General features: G+C 43.2%; 1 protein-coding gene across 1 annotated transcript; it reads right to left on the bottom strand.

Moving 5' to 3' along the window:
* Positions 1 to 1,721: 1,721 nt before the first annotated feature.
* Positions 1,722 to 21,116, bottom strand: LOC112214377 (transmembrane protein 168-A). The gene is made up of 5 exons (XM_024373060.2): positions 21,011 to 21,116; positions 19,349 to 20,651; positions 11,514 to 11,656; positions 5,491 to 5,765; positions 1,722 to 3,866 (listed from the first exon to the last, which is right to left on the bottom strand). Exons 2-5 carry the CDS (start codon positions 20,510 to 20,512, stop codon positions 3,319 to 3,321), a joined length of 2,130 nt encoding a protein of 709 aa, XP_024228828.1. The 5' UTR covers positions 20,513 to 20,651; positions 21,011 to 21,116; the 3' UTR covers positions 1,722 to 3,318.
* Positions 21,117 to 21,677: the final 561 nt, after the last annotated feature.

Raw genomic sequence — 21,677 nt, forward strand, 5'->3', positions numbered from 1 at the left:
AATAATTTCATATCGGTGTGTTGTCTAGCAGTGAAATAAGATCTCGAGAAGATTTTCTACCCATGACCTCCTACTGTGGGCTATGTCAATGTTTCAGTTCTTTCAAGCACACTTCTTTCAAGTGACTTAATTCATGGTTACAAAAGCACGATAAACAGCTAAGTAATGCTCAAATACAGTCTGGATAACACTCACGCACATAATTTTTCCTATACTAGGGAAACATTTTCTGACGGGCCCAAATTGCCCACTCAGTACAGATGAAGCACAGCTGCTGATTGAAGCATGCTGGGTAGTCCTACTGTCAGTGTGTGAGTGAGTGGCAGGCTCTGACTCACAGCACATTGATGTGGGCTGCAGAGAGAGTGAAGAGCAAGCAAGCGAAAGAGAGACCACTGATGTGGGCTGCAGAGAGAGAGAGAGACTGGCTCTTTTATTCCCGAATCCAGTTTAGGAGATTAATCCAGCCTTGAATCTAACATTCCAATAAATGATTCCTCCTGTATACATGAATCACTGACCTTACCCAATAACAGCAGTCTATTTCAGCCCTGGCCAATAGAAAGACAAGACAGAGACCAGGCCTGTATGAGGATGCAGGCCTGTATGAAAGCAGCAAAGCTGACACTGGAGTTCTCTCTATTCATCCCAAAACTTATCAACATTGTTTCATCCCTTCCTCTCTCTAGTCTAATAGTATCTTCCAGGCACCATGCCGCGGTTCACTGACCTGCTCTATGAAACCAATAAAACGCATCAAGTGTGACCATCGAAAAGCAGCTCTACCTTGGGAGACATTGCAAGGGAACATTTTATGTTCTGAAGACATAGCCTTGAATTGTACACAGTATGCATCTTCTCTCACTCCCTCTTGGTTCGTGCAGGTGACTGTGACCTCCTCTACAGACCTATGGGCAGAATGCCCAGAATATGATCTGGAAGTTAAGATAGTTTCTAGAGAATCTGAGCAACGAGCGATAACAGCCAGTCACCTGCAAGAACCAACCCTATGAACCATGCCTATGTAGGTTTTTTGGGTAGCGGTATATAAGAGGGCCGAGGGGACCACCCTGACGGAGCTTGTGGCAGACTTGTACTTTGTACGTGTTAAAGAGTGATTCATTTAATATTGACTTAAGATGTCCCTGGTGTTGAATTTCCACCAAACATGTTGAGGAAAGGGCGACTAAGCTGAAGCGAAAGCTGTGTGTCCAGCTAGACTCCCCAATGAGAGAGAGAGAGAGAACTGACAGCTTTTTACAGCAGCACAGGACAATTATTCCTACAACATCTGTCCGGACTTCTACGTTCCCAAACCCAATATTTGCTGCCAACAATAACATATCTACACCAAGGCCCTGTATTTGCTCAATGTCTGTAAACCATGTTGTTTTAATGTCTGGAAATGGAACGGATGGCTAGGGACACCTCTGGGTCATGTCCTCTCTCATGCCCCATTTCATGATTCATCTTTCCCACTCTTGCTTTTTATTTTTCCTCTCTCCCTCTACACATCCTATCAAACCACAACTAAGAGACAAGCAATTATGTAGAGGCGACTGGGCCCAATTTAACCCATTGAACATGCTTTCCAAACTAAACCGACACTTTTTTCATCTCTGAGGTAAACTTCCCATTTCAATACCCAGGTAAATACCAGAATGTTGCGCAGCTGCACAGGCTTTTTACAAAAGGCAATTACTTTCAATAGATATGTGATCAACGTTTTACATATTCACTTTATTATTCCAGCATAATCTGAGATAAGGCATCACATCGGTTCTTATCAGGACATCAAAGACATAGCGAGACAAAAAGCTCAGCTTTCATTTATATGTAGAATAATACAATTGGACCTTTTTAGCATAAACATCACAGTGTATCATAAAGGCAGCATCGCAGCGAAAGAGCGAGAGAGAGCACCAAATGAAGCAGAAAGGTTGGCCAATATGGGTCACCATGACCATCGCAACCAATGAGGGCACAGTGATTCAATGATAGGCTACATGTGGTGAGTCATTGTTTTAAGGGTGGATTTGACTCCAAAACAACTGCAGTAAAGTGGCGCCAGGCAGGGAGCTGTGTACTGTATATCCCTGCAGCTATATGGATCCTGTCAGGCTGACCAATTGTCAACACTCCCTCCTCCTACTCACACTGATGCAGCACATTTATACAATGAATGTTTAAAAAAACGAATCAATGAATTAATCACACCATCTAATGGAACAGAATTGGGTGCTAAAATAAGGCTTTCGTCTCATCATTTTAAATAGTCAGTCAACAGAAACCAACACCAAATGCAAGGCAAGACACAACTCTTGAAAATTGTCCCAAAATCTTTGGCTAGACATTTTAATGGTAAAATCTGTATAGTATCAGTTTCAAAAGGGGAAATAAACATGACAAACAATTTACAAAAATCTTCCCAGAAAAAAACACTTATGAAATAATTATATATTACACTTTCAAAATAAAGCACAATATCCCGAGAAAGTTCAATTCACAAAGTAACACAAGGCACATAGGGTGGATGTCAGTAAACCATAGATACACAGAATATTGTGGAGATTGTCTACTTGTACCATTTAGATACAAGGCCCACACTAGCATGGTTGAAGTCTATGGCAATAAGACTGATTGCGGTGATTGTCTATAGCTTTACCATAGAAAGCAGGCCTATTGTGGTGACTGTACTTTACCACATATTCTATTGGTGATTGTCTACACATAACTTACCATAGATCATAGGTTAACACATTTACATTTTAGCCACTTAGCAGACGCTCTTATCCAGACCAACTTACATGAGCAATTAGGGTTAAGTGCCTTGCTCAAGGCCACATCGACAAGATTGTTCACCTAGTCGGCTCGGGGATTTGAACCAACGACCTTTCGGTTACTGGCCCAACCCTCTTAACCGCTAGGCTACCTGCTGAAACTCCATTGTGGTCTCCTTGCCTGGCTACCCATCCACATTGCTCCGTCCAACTGATGTTTTTTCACCACGATGAGTCTGGATTTGCCTCCCCCCCTGACGATTTCTAGAACGCGAACACAATCTGACCAATCTGATTGGCCCCAGAAACAGATGGGTTGGGCCAGAGCCGGACTACCCGATGACGTTATCAACTTTGATTTTCTGATTGGATCGTCTATAATAAATCTAACCAATCACTGATGAATTTGTTTTGAAGTCAACTTCTAGGATGACAGCTTCAGACTTAAAGTAGGTAGCGATTGATAGAGCAGAGGAATTCAATTCAGGGTGAGTGGTCAGGCAAGTGATCTCCCAGGCAGACAGACAGCTCAGTCAGTCTATGAGTGGACCAGTTTGATGCCCTGTCCCGTGTCTAGTATATTGGGAGGGAACCAGCCCAGTTTGAGTCGCCTGAAGCACCTCAGACACACACCACACAGCCAGAGGAGGTTGAGCCCACAGCACCAGTTGGATAGGTGCACCAGAGGATAGGTAGCCTGGGGGAAGTGGGTCTTCCAGTGCTCAGCCACGTCGCTCCCTGTGGGAAGATGGAGCGTGTAGTCGCTCCAGTGTTTCGACACGCCGTAGGCCGCCGCCACCGCCCTGTCCTTCTCCGACCACTGGGTGGTGCTGTCCGGGTTGCAGTTGAACTCCACCCACTCCGAGGTGAAGTCCCCAAGGCGGGGGGCGACCCTGCCTTCGATGTCGCCAGCGGGGGCGAGCCTGGCCCCTTGCACGGCCAAGTAGACTCCCTCCGTCCTGCGGACCTCCTTTACCCAGGGCATGGAGTTCTCTGTGTCCAGGACCAGGATGAGACGGGAGGTGAAGCCGCTGTTCTTCTCCTTCCACCACTCCAGCAGCTGCTCCAGACGCAGAGTCTCTCCTCCTGGTAGAGAGAGAAATAAAACATTGTAATACCCACAACCCTAGTCTTAGGCTGGGACAAACAAGGAACAACCATTTGTGAACAGCTGATATGTTCTATATCAGAACAGGCACAATGTAAACAAAAGGAACATGTGAATAGTCAAGTTATCGGTCCAATCCTCTCTATGGTTATTCTGTGTACCGTCTACAACTACACACCTGTATGGCCTATCCCTAGTCTAAGGCACCTAAATCTTGAGTTATAGGGACTGCTCTCTGTTTGTGCACCCTTCCTCTGTGGCAGAAACGTGAGCGGAGTACGAGTGTGTATATGTGCACGTGAGTAGCCTGTGTGATTGAGTGTGAGTGCCAGAGACACACCCCCCGCTCTTCTCAGTCCGTTCTGTAAAGCTCCAACGCCAGCCAGGGCCTGGGTTGTTTTCCACTCAGCCTCCACTGCTCAAACACTGTGACACGGGGTATGACACGCAGTATCCTTCATGAGGATTAATACGGCAGTGGGCTCCATGGCAGGAAGATTAAGAGGTGCCCGTAGATGGTGCCAAGATATTTCTTTACAGTTTGGGAGCTGCTCAGAAAGGGACTGGTTAGGAGGAGTGATACTGTGTGGTCGCGACACAATGATGCTTCAAGTAGAATTTGGGAGCAGTGGTGTGATGTACTGTGGCCACGTTGATGTTTTGACACATATTACTAGAAGACTGAGTTGGTCTGTAGTCAGATCTGTATCTTTAGGAAAACAATACATACAAGTGTTTTTTTTTATTGACCCCGAATGTTAGGAGTTTAGTAGCTAGTTTGATAACAAAGGTTACTGTAATCGTAGCTTAGAATGTACAGTATGATACAAATATATTCCTTCCTTAGTCCATGACATAATAATTGGTTAATGGGTTAATAATAATACTAATTAACTACACTTATTACAGCTGACTTGCCCGATGAGCCACGACGACTGTCTGCATGTATTTGATTAAGGTAGGTGATTAAGGTAGGTGGTTAAGGTAGGTGGTTAAGGTAGGTGGTTAAGGTAGGTGGTGAGTAAGTAATGGACATTAAAGACAAAAGGTAAAAGTTGTCTGGGTTCATGTTGAAAAGGAAAAGTTACGAGTGGGAGTACATTAATGGTCAAGTCATGTTTAATTGTCACTGAGCTTGTCTTGCACCATGCAGTGATAAAGCGTGGGCGTGTGTCGGCAGCCACTGAAGACAAACTTCAGTTATCACACTGGGAAAATGTTGGACTCTTCATTTCTACTAAGTCGCCATGGATTAATGAAAAGTACAGGCACACACTGTATCTGGCAGACTACTAAATATTGTGTGCTTGTTCTAACTACTGCTGTTGTTGTTGTTCTAGACATTTCTCAAAAACGAATGAAAAACGTTTAAATGTTTGTCAAAAACAAAAATATACTATTCTACACTTATCATCATGTTCTATTCAAACATATAACCTTAATTTTATCCTGTATTTGTTTTTTTTTCATGTTTGATCTAGTCTGGAAATAAGTAGGTGTAAAATAAACACTGATAGACGATGAGAGACAGAGATAGGCAAGAAGCTTGTCTGCTGGTTTTCAGCCAGCCAGCCAGCCTCTGTAAGCTATGGTGACCCTCACCTGCCAGTGCCCAGGCCCCGGTGCGCTGCGTATGCCCGCTGTAGAACACCACGTATGTATCATGGCGGGGCCCGTCGGCCGTGCGAAGCTCCAGGAAGGCCTTGAGTTTGGCCTGCAGGGCCTCCAAAGTCACCCCGCTGGTGGAGTAGTCACAGCCAAACGTTTCAATCATGTGGTGGGAGAAGAGGTGCTGCACGCTGTTCAACATGCCCGTGGAGCGCACGTTCAGCTCCTGCACCTGGTCCGGAGGTAGGAGGGTGGGCTGGCCGTCTGGGCTGTGGAGGGAAAGGAGAGGATGAGAGGATAGGTGGAGGAAAGGAGAGAACGAGAATGAATATGAGGAGAGAATGGCAAGTGGAGACAGAGAGCGTAATTGAAAAGAGGAAGACGAGGAGAATGTAGAGAATGAAAAGGAATAGAGGTGAAAGAGAGGTGAAGGCACTAGCAGTACAGTAGAGATGGAATATGAGATAATATGAATTTGTGTGTGTGTGCATGTGCATGTCTGTGTGTGTGAGTAAGGCTAAGATGAGCGAGAATAACGATGGAGATGAGTCCTGACCCAACAACAAGATTCGGAGGTTAAAACTGAGCCACCCGTTTGATCCGGCACACCTCTTTCTCTCCATCCCACAGCACCAGGCATGAGGGCAGGAGTCAAGGCTGCCCCAGTCTCCGTCACTCAACATAGCCCCACTCACTCTGTATCTCTGTCCCTGGCATTACTCACGACTTTCTCCATTCAAATCATAGAGACAGCTACATAACTCAAAGCATCTCATCTTAAAGCAGAGTTATTATGATCTTGAGAGAGACTTTGGGCTGGATAGATTGGAGAGAGTTCTGTTTAAATAATGAGTAGATTTTGACTGAGTAGTTGTATTGAGATGCCTGGGGACAGTGGATAACGTGGCTGTTAGAGGCTGACGTGACAGATTTGTTTCACTTACCTGGCCTTATCTATACAAAGATGGGAACATATTAGTCTCCTGCTATCTCCTTCCCTCCCTCTCTAAAAGCCTTTCTCTCTCTCTCCCTCTCCCCTGCACCCTCTCTCACTTTGTCCCTGTCTGATTTTCTCTCCTTTGTTCTCTGTCCCTCACCGTTCCCTTCTTCTCCTCCTCATCTTCCCAAGGGGCCACTCACCATTGTAAAAACATGATCTGAACCCATCAAACAGTAGATAATACACTGCTATATTCTCAACATTCTCTCTGGTTTCCCGCTGGGCCCTACATCCAGAGCCCTGGCATACAGAGCAGATGTATGGGCCTGCATCCGAATCACCACAGAGCTAGCTACTGCTAAGTGCTAACTGCCCTAGCACAGAGATCAATCAAATCAATCGCATTTATTTATAAAGCCCTTTTTACATCAGAGGCAGAGTCTGAAATGGCACCCTATTCCCTACATAGGGTTTTAGTCAAAAGTAGTGCACTATGGGTCCTAGTCAAAGGGATAGGGTGCCATTTTGGACAGAGCGTGGCCCTGCCTGGTCTTAAACACATTTTCCATCCACAGCCACTTAGTATGCCAGGGAGAGAGCAGCCTAAGGGGGGAAACATTAGGGCCATGTTTATTGGGATATTTTTCCACTTGGTTTGTCCAGTGAGGGAATTGAAATTATGGTCTGTCCCTCTGGATGCTGTAAAGATAAGATTTAATTATTTTTTTTTTTTTTACTTGGGTGCAGGGAAGTAATGATTGTGGAGAAGAATAAAGTAAATGTGTGTCTGTGCGTGTGAGGTCTGTGTACGCGTGTCAGAGTTTCCATTAGGAAAATGTGGCGTCTTGACTTTTGATCGGCAGTACTTTAATTTAACAAACATTTGAGAAATTTACCGGACCCATATGCATTGGGCGCATAACCTGATTAGGGCGTCCGCCCACTGACAAAAATCACATTTAGATTATTTGTCGTCACAGAACATGCAACTCGAGGACACAACAGCATCCTTCTTACCGAATTCCAATGCGCACTTTTAAGATATAAGAATAACTGCCACATTCACTTTTCATCAGCCAACAAGACGAGTAACGAACAGCAAAATCACTAACCTACGTCAATGCAATATCCCCCATAGTCGAAAAGTTGACCTATTCTTATGGTCAGCTTGTCGTTCAATGCGAGAAAGAAATAGCCTATTCCAAACAGACCCTGGGACAGTTATGAGATGATAGATCCCAAATTCATACAACTAGTAGGCCTCGGCTACATAAAAAAAATGTAACAAATTTAAAAGCAATGAGTCTGATGCAACAGATCAGAACGTTTAGCTTAAAATGTTGATAAACTATTATTTCTTCACAGTATAAGCTTAGCAAAGCACACAAGGCAGTAAGCTACACAGATATGGTTGTTCCGTAATGCAATTAGCGGAAAAATACAGTTGTCAAATGCAAACTGCACATGCAAGCGGTTACATGTGACAGAGATACAAATATCTGTTAGAAATATGGAAAGAGGGGAGATCTAAAGATTCAAGAACTAGCATGGGTTGCTAATATGACTAGAGCTGTGTTCCAATACCCATACGAACATTCTGTATACTATACAGTTCATGAGTATATACTACATACTATTAGTTCATTTTAGTATACTGTAAATGAACGGTATCGTTTCAGTTGAGCGTACTAGTGCTTTGCCTGTCTACCAGAAGTTGATGCTGTTGCTATGCAACCTCTTGCTAGTTTGTTAGCATAAAAAATGACCAGCTAGACATCTTACGATTTCGGGTGTGTTTGCAAATTCTATCTGGAGTGAAAGAGTGTGCTCTGGGCATTCGTAAATTCAGAGTGTTGTCAGATTGTCCGTTCATAAATTCAGAGTGTTTCACCCTCGGAACGTTCAGAGCGCACACTGGACACTGAGGAGTAGGGTTGATCCGAGTGTTGATCCGAGTGTGCAGTCAAGCACCCAAGCTAACTGACTGATGATGTTGGCTAGCTACTTCCAACCACAAATGAGAGAACACCTCACTCTAACCATTTTACTTGCCCTAGCAGAGGTGGTTAGGCTGTTTTCATGTAATCCAGAGCGTTGGTGACTGGAAACAATTTAATGACACTTTTTTTTGGCCAACGTTTACTGCCCATTTTAAACGGGTGTTGAGTGTTCTTAAATTCATCAGTTATTCTGCACTCTGGCACACTCAGACGAGAGTGTTCTGAAATCGGAGTAGATAGCCTGAATTAACCATGTCCATTGAAACACACAATGACTATACCACTTAGCTAAGAATGATGTGAATAGTTAGATAGAAAATAGTTAGTAAGATATCAGATAGTTAAAATACAGCCTGGCAAGTTCGATGTATTAGTAGCCAACTAGCTAACATACTGCTGTAATGCTATGCTCTTTATAAGGATAGCGTAGTTAACAAATTGTCAGCCAACGTAACTTACTTGAAAAGACATGACTTTATTACATTGCTCAACATTTTCTTAACATTTGTCATAATGTTAAGAAAAGCAATGAAGCAATGAATTTGTATCCGCTCTCGTCGGACTTTGGCTGCATTTTTTCCGACATTTTCTTCAAATGTGAAAACGTTGTGAAGCCACACCCATTTTCTGAAGAATTGCATCATGGTCCCTAAAAGCACGGAAATAGTGTACACTGCTCGTATACTTTGTATTTCTGCGAATTTAGTACGACATCTGAACTTTTGGCATACTAACTATATCCATACTTTATACTCACATCAAAAATAGTATGGTTGGTATCGAACACAGCTTAGGATTGTGCATTTGGTTACTGGACAATGAAAGAAAGTAGACTTGAAAACCAATAGAACATGAGATAAATAGGCTACATGCCTCATAATATGAAGTAAAAGGTTTCAAACAGTTAAATACATGTTTTCAAAATGCATACTGCTCCAGCTCATTGCAAAGTGGTGTGTGACATGCTGAAGCCTGCCTATACCGTTGCCTATATGCACTTGAATGGCGAATGAGAAGCGTGCTTCAATTACGAATGGGAAGCCTGCTTCAATTTTAATCGTGGCCATCAAAACAGTTTAATATGCAATTGCATTTAGAATTGGTACGCAATGATTGGGCTTATAAAAGCAAGTTTCACTCCAGCAGCAACAAATGAGCTGTTTGAGAAGCTGTAACAGCAGTTCTCGCGCTGTGTGTAGAGGTTGACCGACTATGATTTTTCAACAATACCGACCAAAACAAGCCGATACCGATTAATCTGACAATTTTTATATATTTGTAATAATGACAATTACAGCAATACTGAATGAACACTTTAATTTGTAACTTAATATAATACATAAATAACATCTACTTAGTCTCAAATAAATAATGAAACATGCTCAATTTGGTATAAATAATGCAAAAACACAAAGAAAGTAAAAGTGCAATATGTGCCATGTAAAAAAGCTAACGTTTAAGTTCCTTGCTCATGTGACCGATGTGAAATGGTTAGCGGTGGTGCGCGCTAATAGTGTTTTGATCGGTGACATCATTCGTTCTGAGACCTTGAAGTAGTGGTTCCCCTTGCTCTGCAAGGGCCGCGGCTTTTGTGGCGCGATGGGTAACGATGCTTCGTGAGTGACTGTGGTTGATGTGTGCAGAGGAGCCCAGGTTGGAGCGAGGAGAGGGACGGAAGCTATACTGTTACACTCAGAACATGAGAACACATGAAAGCTGGTGGTTCAATACTCCCAGTTCTTCAATATTCCCAGTTAAGAAGTTTTAGGTTGTAGTTATTATAGGAATTATGGCGGGTCGACTATTTTTCTCTATACCATTTGTATTTCATATACCTTTGACTATTGGATGTTCTAATAGGCACTTTAGTAATGCCAGCCTAATCTCAGGAGTTGATAGGCTTAAACAGCTCTGTGACTCAAGCATTGCTATGAGCTGCTGGCAAACGCAGTAAAGTTTGAATGAATGCTTACGAGCCTGCTGACGCTTACCACCGCTCAGTCAGACTGCGGTGAGACTCTATCAAATATCAAATCATAGACTTAATTATAATATAATAAGCACAGAAATACGAGCCTTTGGTCATTTAAAATGGTCAAATCTGGAAACTTTACTCTTTCAGTGAAATACGGAAAGGTTCTGTATTTTATCGAACGGGTGGCAACCCTAAGTCTAAATATTGCTGTTACATTGCACAACCTTCAATGTTATGTCATATTTATGTAAAATTCTGGCAAATTATTTTGCAACGAGCCAGGCGGCCCAAACTGTTGCATATACCCTGACTCTGTGTGCAATGAACGCAAGAGAAGTGGCACAATTTCCCTAGTTAATATTGCCTGCTAACATGAATTTATTTTAACTAAATATGCAGGTTCAAAAAAATATACTTCTGTGTATTGATTTTAAGAAAGGCATTGATGTTCATGGTTAGGTACATTCGTGCAACGATTGTGCTTTTTTCGCGAATGCGCTTTTGTTAAATCATCCCTCGTTTGGTGAAGTAGGCTGTGATTCGATGACAAAATTAACAGGCACCGCATTGATTACATGCAAAGCAGGACAAGCTAGTTAACCTAGTGATATCATCAACCATGTGTAGTTAACTAGTGATTATGTGAAGATTGATTGCTTTTTATAAGATAAGTTTAATGCTAGCTAGCAACTTACCTTGGCTCATTGCTGCACTCGCGTAACAGGTGGTCAGCCTGCCACGCAGTTTCCTCGTGGAATGCAATGTAATCGGCCATAATCAGCATCCAAAAATACAGATTACCAATTGTTATGATCGGTCGACCTCTCGCTGTCGACCTCTCGCTGTGTGACAAATTTTCCGCTCATATGCTCTGTATCGGTATGCTGTGCGCGTGTGATAAACATAACGACTAACGAAGATACACACGCGACAATTTAATTCCACAAAATTTTGCACATTAACTTATAGACCGATAAGCATGTATTTGCAAATGTATTTGTTTTTGCCAAAAGCTGGCTATTACCGGCTAACGGAGACCCTGGTGTGTGTGAGTTCAGTGTACATGTGTCTACGTAGTCTTTATATGTGCGTGTGTACGGACCTGCTGTAGCTGGTAGGGACGACGAGAGCGTAGCCCACACATGTGCCCCCCAGGCAGCTGCCCAACTCATGGAAGAGCCCGTGGGCCAGAGACTCCAGAGGGAGGACCACCAGGAACACACTCATGAACACACCATTTGAGGGCTGCAACACAAGAGAGCAATTCATGTGATTTTTAAAAAATGTTTTGAAACAAGATTTTAGCTATTTAGATACAGACATAAAACAATTCCATCACAAGGCTTCAGCTCAAAACACCCTTCAAAGACACTCAAGTGAAGCTGTGGGAATGAGTGAGAATGAAGCTTTTTCAAAGATAGTCTAAGTGAATTCCAAGGCCACATCTATAGGCCTACCCAATGGACTCTGTTATACAAATTCACCAAGCTGTTAAAATTCAGTAAATAAACATAAATTACACAGAAACAATAGGCATCTAAATTATTTTATGACGTTGCCATGACGATTTCCATGTAGCCTTGTGTTTCCTCAATTACACTTGTGTTACATTCACATTTGCAATTAAAATCCTTATTAACTCTTTCCTCAATCTGACTTGTCCAATTAGCGAGGCACCAGCAAGGTTACCACATCACTTCAGAGCTCCCTGCTTCATTATTAGCTCGTCAGTTTTGGATGGAGGCAGCAGACCTCTTGTTAAATTCAGCTCCGACTGCCCAAGGCCTCACAGCTGGTCCATCATCATCTCCTCAGTCCTGATTTGACATAGCAACACTGAAGCTCTTATGCCATCCCAGCCTTCAAGCCCTTTTATTGTAGAGCAGGCCTATATTAAAGAAAAATAATTCAAGGCTATAGCTAGGCCTACATGTTTGGTAACACGGACACTGAATTGTATATTTTACTATGTTGAGTGTGTGGGTGGGTGAGTATTATTGCTTAAAGAAATGCTACAGTACTTTGGTGACTAAGAAATATAAATATTTAACCTCCTACTTTGGGCTGGATGTGACAATGTGTAGTTCATACATGCATCCTCTATTGGCAGAATTACTGCCACCTTAATTAGCCACGAAATCCCTAGTTTGAATGTGACTGCTTTTTTGAAGCTGCGCTGCGCCATTTTCCCTACACCCCCCCCACATGGGCCAGACTCCTAGCAATTAGAGTTCTAGCCAATACGCTTCCTCCCCTCGTATTTGAGTGACAGCTAGCAAGACGCCTGCCCATCGTTATCCAAAGAGGTTGCAGTGCGGGCCCAACGACTCAGTGGACACAGCAGAGAGAGAGAGCGAGAGGGAGAGAGAGAGAGAGAGTAATTACGTGGTGCACATAGCTGCACATATGTGACGTAGTACACCATTTTTGGAGACCACTTTTGGCTCGTGAGTAATATTTTCAGAACAACCGGCTAAAAAGTATAGAAAAAGGTACAGGAGAATCTCTTTAAGGGTAGTTCCATTTCAGCAAGCCATGACACCCACCATCTCCGATTGTTGTTGAAATAGTTTCTGTCGCATTCTTGCAAACATTATTTTGTTGAAAAGACTATTTGAACTCTGAGCAATTAAGCTAATTGATTGCATCCAAATTGGCGATTTCAATCATAGGATTCATGTAATATTAATTAAATATAATACCCAACATCTGATTTGGACCAAACTACTTAAAAATACTAAGAGGTGAGGAATCCAAATAAAATCGGCAAAAGCCACCCATGTACCCCACCCAAACCAAGCTCACTCCAACCGCCAATATACAGTATCAGTTCTCTATGTTTGACAAGTATTATGAAGCGTATGAAGCTTTTTTTCCCCATAAATTAGTGTGAGAGTACCAGGTGTTGTCCACTAGATGCTGCGGTTCCTGCTCGTATTGCCACAGCCTTTTATACATTTTACAGGTCGCTTGTACTTATTAAAGGTCGTTTCGATCCCAATATCAAATCATTTCTGAGTAACAATTAAGTACCTTGATTGATTTAAATTAAAAATGGTCAAAAATAACAGGGACAAAAAAGCTTCTTCGCCAAGAGCAATTTCTCAAGCAAGAATTTTGCTCGGATTGTCTGGGAGTGGTCTGAGTAGGGAGGGGAAAATTGAAATTAGCTGAGAGATTTGGAACGGTTTCTTATTAGTCTATTTACTAATTTACCGTCTGATGTCAACAGTCAGGCCAAATCTCCATCCCACCAAAACAGGCAGAAATTTCAGGCGGCCTTTTCAAGTCAAACTTTATTTGTCACATGTGCCAAATACAACAGGTGTAGTCCTTACTGTGAAATACTTACTTTCAAGTCCTTAACCAACAGTGCAGTTCAAGAAAGAGTTAAGAAAATATTTACCAAATAAACTAAAGTAAAAAATTATTAAAAAGTAACAATAACGAGGCTATATAAAAGGGGGGTACCGGTACCGAGTCAATGTGCAGGGGTACAGGTTAGTTGAGGTAATATGTATATGTAGGTAGGGTGGGAATGACTATGCATAGATAATAAACAGCGAGTAGCAGCTTGCCGTGCGGTAGCAGAGAAAACAGTCTAAGACAATTTTTGGGGCTTTCCTCTGACACTGCCTAGTATATAGGTCCTGGAAGGCAGGAAGCTTGACCCCAGTGGTGTACTGGGCCGTACGCACTACCCTCTGTAGCGCCTTATGGTCAGATGCCGAGCAGCTGCCATGCCAGGCGGTGATGCAACTGGTAAGGATGCTCTTGATGGTGCAGCTGTATAACTTTTTGAGGATCTGGGGACCCATGTGAAATCCTTTCAGTCTTCTAGAGGGGGGAAAGGTGTTGTCGTGCCCTCTTTACGACTGTCTTGGTTTGTTTGGACCACAACAGTTCGTTGGTGATGTGAACACCATGGAACTTGAACCTCTCGACCCGCTCCACTACAGCCCCCTCGATGTTAAAGGGGGCCTGTTCAGCCCGCCATTTCCTATAGTCCACGATCAGCTCCTTTGTCTTGATCACATTGAGGGAGAGGTTGTTGTCCTGACACCACACTGCCAGGTCTCATCGTTGTCGGTGATCAGGCCTACCACTGTTGTGTCATCAGCAAACTTAATGATGGTGTTGGAGTCGTGTTTGGCCACGCAGTCGTGGGTGAACAGGGAGTACAGGAGGGGACTAAGCACACACCCCTGAGGGACCCCAGTGTTGAGGATCAGCGTGGCAGACCTGTTGTTGCCTACCCTTACCACCTGGGTGTGGCCCGTCACGAAGTCCAGGATCCAGTTGCAGAGGGAGGTGTTTAGTCCCAGGGTCCTTAGCTTACTGATGAGCTTTGTGGGCACTATGGTGTTGAACACTGAGCTGTAGTCAATGACCAGCATTCCCATATAGGCGTTCCTTTTGTCCAAATGGGAAAGGGCAGTGTGGAGTGCGATAGAGATTGCGTCATCTGTGGAACTGTTGGGCCGGTATGCAAATTGGAGTGGGTCTAGGGTATCTGGGATGATGATGTTGATGTGAGCCATGACCAGCCTTTCAAAGCACTTCATGGCTACCGACATGAGTGCTATGGGGCGGTAATCACTTAGGCAGGTTACCTTTGTTTTCTTGGGCACGGGGACTATGGTGGTCTGCTTTCAACATGTAGGTTACAGACTCGGTCAGGGAGAGGTTGAAAATGTCAGTGAAGACACTTGCCAGTTCGTTTAGGCATGCTTTGAATACACGTCATGGTAATCCTTCTGGCCCAGCGGCTTTGTGAATGTTGACCTGTTTAAAAGGTCTTGCTCACATCGGCTACAGCGAGTATTATCACAGTCATCTGGAACTACTGGTGCTCTCATGCATGCTTCAGTGTTGCTTGCCTCGAAGCGAGCATAAAAGGCATTTCGCTCGTCCGATAGGCTCGCGTCACTAGGCAGCTTGTTTCTGGGTTTCCCTTTGTAGTCTGTAATAGTTTTCAAGCCCTGCCACATTCGACAAGCATCAGAGCCAGTGTAGTAGGATTCAATCTTAATCCTGAAGTGAAGCTTTGTCTCTGATGGTTCGTCTGAGGGCACTAAAAGGGCATTATCATTTTCACAATTTCGCAGTATTATTCCAACCTCATAGTGTGGAAATATATAAAACACAGGGGGGGAAATCACATTTTTGACTGCACAGGGCCTTTAAATGGACCCATTGCAACTTTAGATAGAAAACCAACAGCTTTTGCTCATGATTAAAATAAATGGTGGGTCATAGCTTAAAGGGATATAGCGAGATTCTAACAATTTGTTTTCTACCTACCCAGACAAACTCATGGATAGCATGTTAATGTCTCTGCGTGCAGTATTAAGGATTTTTTTTTTTTTTTGCAAGCCAATGATGATGCTACTTGCCTAGCATTAACACAATAACTGGAAGTTTACAGGTACAGTAGTATAAGATGGCTGGAGATCTTATATGATGTGGCAAATAGTTGCTACAGTGTAGCCTGTTATGTTAATAGCAGATTACCGAGTAAAGCTAAATAATGTATGGCTCTTTATGTAAGGAGATAGGCATATTAAAGTGCTAATTAACTTGGTCATGGTTGAGAGCAGAAGCAGCTCTCCTCTCCGGCTTGGGACTGTCTTGTGAATGCATGCCAGGCCTCTAGCAAACGTCAGTCTCTGGGGCTTATGACGTGACGCTTGATGTTTCAATGTTGATGATGCCACTCGTCTTGCTTTGTTACTAGGCTATGCAGCTATCATGGTCAGGTCTGTCTAATAAGATAATTAAAATCCTCTCAATGAGGAAAAGCCCAAATAAATGAAAAGCTCAGATCAATCAAGCTGATCAATAAACTAACTGATTTATCAATCCATCTTTTCATTCATTAGTTTAACATATTAGTTTAACATATACAGTGGCTTGCGAAAGTGTTCACCCCCTTCACATTTTTCATATTTTGTTGCCTTACAAACTGGAATTAAAATAGATAGTTTGTATCATTTGATTTAAACAACATTCCGACCACTTTGAAGTTGCAAAATATGTTTTCTTGTGAAACAAACAAGAAATAAGACAAAAAAACAGAAAACTTGAGGGTGTATAACTATTCAACCCCCAAAGCCAATACTTTGTAGAGCCACCTTTTGCAGCAAATTACAGCTGCAAGTCTATTGGGGTATGTCTCTATAAGCTTGGTACATCTAGCCACTGGGATTTTTGACCATTCTTCAAGACCATTCTCCAGCTCCTTCAAGATGGATGGGGTCCGCTGGTGTACAGCAATCATTAAATCATACCACATATTCTCAATTGGATTGAGGTCTGGGCTTTGACTAGGCCATTCCAAGACATTTACATGTTTCCCCTTAAACCACTTGAGTCCCCAAAGCATGATGCTGCCACCACCATGCTTCACTGTGGGGATGTTATTCTCAGGGTGATGAGGTGTTGTGTTTGCGCCAGACATAGCGTTTCCATGATGGCCAAAAAGCTAAATTTTTGTCTCATCTGACCAGAGTACCTTCTTCCATATGTTTGGGGAGTCTTCCACATGCCTTTTGGTGAACACCAAATGTGTTTGCTTATTTTTTTTTCTTTCAGCAATGGCTTTTTTCTGGCCACTCTTCCGTAAATCCCAGCTCTGTGGTGTACAGCTTAGTGGTCCTATGGACAGATATTCAAATCTCCACTGTTGAGCTTTGCAGCTCCTTCAGGGCTATCTTTGGTCTCTTTGTTGCCTCTCTGATTAATGCCCTCCTTGCCTGGCCCGTGAGTGTTGGTGGGCGGCCCTCTCTTGACAGGTTTGTTGTGGTGCCATATTCTTTCAATTTTTTTTAAATAATGGATTTAATGGTGCTCTGTGGGATGTTCAAAGTTTCAGATTTGTTTTATAACCAAACCCTGATCTGTACTTCTCCACAACTTTGTCCCTGACCTGTTTGGAAAGCTCCTTGGCCTTCATGGTGCCGCTTGCTTGTTGGTGCCCCTTGCTTAGTGGTGTTGCAGACTCTGAAGCCTTTCAGAAAAGGTGTATACAGTGAGGGAAAAAAGTATTTGATCCCCTGCTGATTTTGTATGTTTGCCCACTGACAAAGAAATAATCTGTCTATAATTTTAATGGTAGGTTTATTTGAACAGTGAGAGACAGAATAACAAAACAAAAAAACGCATGTCAAAAATGGATTTGCATTTTAATGAGGGAAATAAGTATTTGACCCCCTCTCAATCAGAAAGATTTCTGGCTCCCAGGTGTCTTTTATACAGGTAATATGCGAAAGTATTCACCCCCCTTAAAGGGAGTGCTCCTAATCTCTGCTTGTTACCTGTATAAAAGACACCTGTCCACAGAAGCAATCAATCAGATTCCAAACTCTCCACCATGGCCAAGATCAAAGAGCTCTCCAAGGATGTCAGGGACAAGATTGTAGACCTACACAAGGTTGGAATGGGCTACAAGACCATCGCCAAATGGCTTGGTGAGAATGTGACAACAGTTGGTGCGATTATTCGCAAATGGAAGAAACACAAAAGAACTGTCAATCTCCCTCAGCCTGGGGCTACATGCAAGACCTCACCTCGTGGAGTTGCAATGATCATGAGAACGGTGAGGAATCAGCTCATAACTACACGGGAGGATCTTGTCAATGATCTGGGATCATAGTCACCAAGAAAATATCCTGCGGCGCCCGCAAGGTCCCCCTACTCAAGAAAACACATATACATGCCCGTCTGAAGTTTGCCAATGAACATCTGAATGATTCAGAGGACAACTGGGTGAAAGTGTTGTGGTCAGATGAGACCAAAATGGAGCTCTTTGGCATCAACTCAACTCGCCGTGTTTGGGGGAGGAGGAATGCTGCCTATGACCCCAAGAACACCATCCCCACCGTCAAACATGGAGGTGGAAACATTATGCTTTGGAGGTATTTTTCTGCTAAGGGGACAGGACAACTTCACCGCATCAAAGGGGACGATGGACGGGGCCATGTACCGTCAAATCTTGGGTGAGAACCTCCTTCCCTCAGCCAGGGAATTGAAAATGGGTCGTGGATGGGTATTCCAGCATGACAATGACCCAAAACACACAGCGAAGGCAACAAAGGAGTGGCTCAAGAAGAAGCACATTAAGGTCCTGGAGTGGCCTAGCCAGTCTCCAGACCTTAATCCCACAGAAAATCTGTGGAGGGAGCTGAAGGTTCGAGTTGCCAAACGTCAGCCTCAAAACCTTAATGACTTGGAGAAGATCTGCAAAGAGGTGTGGGACAAAATCCCTCCTGAGATGTGTGCAAACCTGGTGGCCAACTACAAGAAACGTCTGACCTCTGTGATTGCCAACAAGGGTTTTGCCACTAAGTCATGTTTTGTAGAGGGGTCAAATACTTATTTCCCTCATTAAAATGCAAATCAATTTATAACATTTTTGACATGCGTTTTTCTGGATTATTTTGTTGTTATTCTGTCTCTCACTGTTTAAATAAACCTACCATTACAATTATAGACTGATCATTTCTTTGTCAGTGGCCAAACATACAAAATCAGCAGGGGATCAAATATTTTTTCCCTCACTGTATATACTGAGATCATGTGACAGATCATGTGACACTTAGATTGCACACAAGTGGACTTTAACTAATTATGTGACTTCTGAAGGTAATTGGTTGCACCATATCTTATTTAAGGGCTTCATAGTAAAGGGAGTGAATTCATATGCAAACATCACTTTTCTGTTTTTTATTTTTAAGAATTTTTTGAAACAAGTTATTTTTTTCATTTCACTTCACCAATTTGGGCTATTTTGTGTATTTCCATTACATTAAATTAAAATCCATTTAAATTACAGGTTGTAATGCATCAAAATATGAAAAACACCAAGGGGGATGAATACTTTTGCAAGGCACTGTATTACCCTGCCAATTCACCATTTACCACTATGTAGCATCTTACCTGCCAGGACACAGCTGCCAGTATGGCTGTGGACACCAGGCTGAAGAAGACTAGGCGTTCAGAGATCAGGCAGAAGTGTCTCATCCCCCGCGAGGCCATGACCCGGTCCAGGCTGCGTGTGTCTGACTGCTGGATCGAGCGCGTCTTCTGACATTCACTCAGCTTGGTGTGGAAGCCCCATAGTGTGATCAGCAGCACCACATGGCAGACTGTCCAAAACAGGCCAAACACACAGAATCCAGGGATCACCAGGTACCACAGTTCTAGATGGCTCATCTTTAGAGCGGCTAGGACGAAGAAGGCTATCTCCACAAGCCCTAGAGGGAGCAGGGAGAGTCGACGCCAGACACGTCCCCAGGAAAGCAGGGGCAGCCAGCGCTCGGTGTCCCCCAGGCTGCTGAAGTAGACGTCCAAGAGGGGGTCACATATCAGACGGCCCAGGTAGCAGCCCAGGGCGAAGGGATTGGTGGTTATCCCCACGGCCTTGAAGAACAGCAGGGAGGTGACCAGGGCAAAGCAGGCCAAGTTGGGCAGGGCTAGGAGGGATTTAACACGTAGGCTCACAATCATAGCCCCCAGCGCCACCACTAGGGCAATGAGGGCAATAGATTTGTGCATCAGCATGGTGGTGCTGGCAATTCCAAAGCCCAGGAGTTCTAGTAGCTCCTCGGACAACAGCAGGGTGGGTTTATAGTGAACGCAGCCCATTATCCTATCAGTTAAGGCCCACACCGTCCTCAAAGCCACACTAGCCAGCAGCAGGTAGTTAGTAGCTTGCTCCTTCACATTCTCCTCCAGCGAGGGACTATTGAGGAAGCACAGGAGGCCCAGAAGGAAGCCAAACCACAGGTGGAAGAGGCTGAGACTGGCTGACTCCATGGAGAAGTAGTAGTAAAGGATGCTGGCGATGCCCAGGACGAAGAGACCCAGGATGAAGATAACAAGGATCATGGGCTCGTCTGTCTTCTCCCAGCGCACATACAGGCCCAGGCATACCGCCACCATCAGGTTGAAACTGGACAGGTAACCAAGGCAACGCACTGACGACCACATGTCCACCTCCCTGCTGGTCTCGTGCCCAGGCCCGCTCTCCTCCTCCGGCTCCAGGCGTGACATGGCTGTGTAGAGACAGTGGCTGAGGCAGTAACAGATCCTCCTGAACATTCAACTGGGGGGACTCATGATTCAATGATCAGACATAACACTGACAGTAGCAAGCTTGTGTAGGTTTTGTAGTGGACTGGGACACTTGAATTTAGGCAACATTATGGATGAGATCCAGATGAAATAGGCTATTCAGCCACTGTGAAAGGAGAACATATTTTGGGAATGTAAAAAATGTGTACATGTATTGTCATAAACACAACAATCATCCTAATTTAGCTGTCATATGTTGGCTGGATGACAAGCAAAAAAACACGGACACTGTTGCTATTGACAGAAGATTAGAGCCAGTTAGCTAGCTTGCTAGGTGCTGCTGTCAATAGGACAAGAATGCCACATAGCACAACAATGGCTACCTAGTTACGCGGCGTAAGGTTGAATAAGTGATGACATCTCCCACAATTCCAGAGACATCACAGTAAAACTACTTCAAATCATTAAAGCTATTCACAAATAATTAGCGATGATAAAACGAAAGATTAATATTGAGTTGCTTACTCTTGTTGAAAAACTTTTTTCGTTTCCAGTTCGTGACGTTTCCGGACTCCAAACTACGGCAAGGCTGATGAGTCAAACATACCTGGGATTTTGCGTTTGCTGAGAAAACGAATGTGGTTTGACGTCAGGTTGTCCCTCTCAATAAATTATTATTCCATTAGAGGTGACATCAATGAAAGATAATTATTTACGTTAACAGTCAGTGACGGTTCTAGCTTGTATAGCTCCCTGGGTGAACCCCGCTTCAGCGCAAAAAAAAAAAAGAAGCACCATTCTGCACCAACTGTCATTTTTATTCAGACATTTGGAACAACAATAAATAATCGTAACATTTAAAACTATATAAATATAAAATATATACAAAATATACAAAAATAAGTAACAAAGACAAATAGAAACAAATTGTAGTATATAAATACAAATAAAAAATAGAATCGAATTATTACACTATTACACCATTGTTAACAAAAAACACAAATAAAACTAAATTGCACGAATCCTATAACAAACAAATGCACAAATAGAATAACACACTTATAAAGAAGAGAACCTGATTATTACACTATTGCACTTCAAACAAGAAACACACAAACTAAATTGCACAACTGCCATCTACACCTTGACCTTTCTTGCCTTCCTTAATGGAATGTCATCAATTACATCATCA

The sequence above is a fragment of the Oncorhynchus tshawytscha genome, unplaced genomic scaffold (assembly GCF_018296145.1).
Source record: "Oncorhynchus tshawytscha isolate Ot180627B unplaced genomic scaffold, Otsh_v2.0 Un_contig_8799_pilon_pilon, whole genome shotgun sequence".
In the NCBI taxonomy this organism is placed as follows: Eukaryota; Metazoa; Chordata; class Actinopteri; order Salmoniformes; family Salmonidae; genus Oncorhynchus; species Oncorhynchus tshawytscha.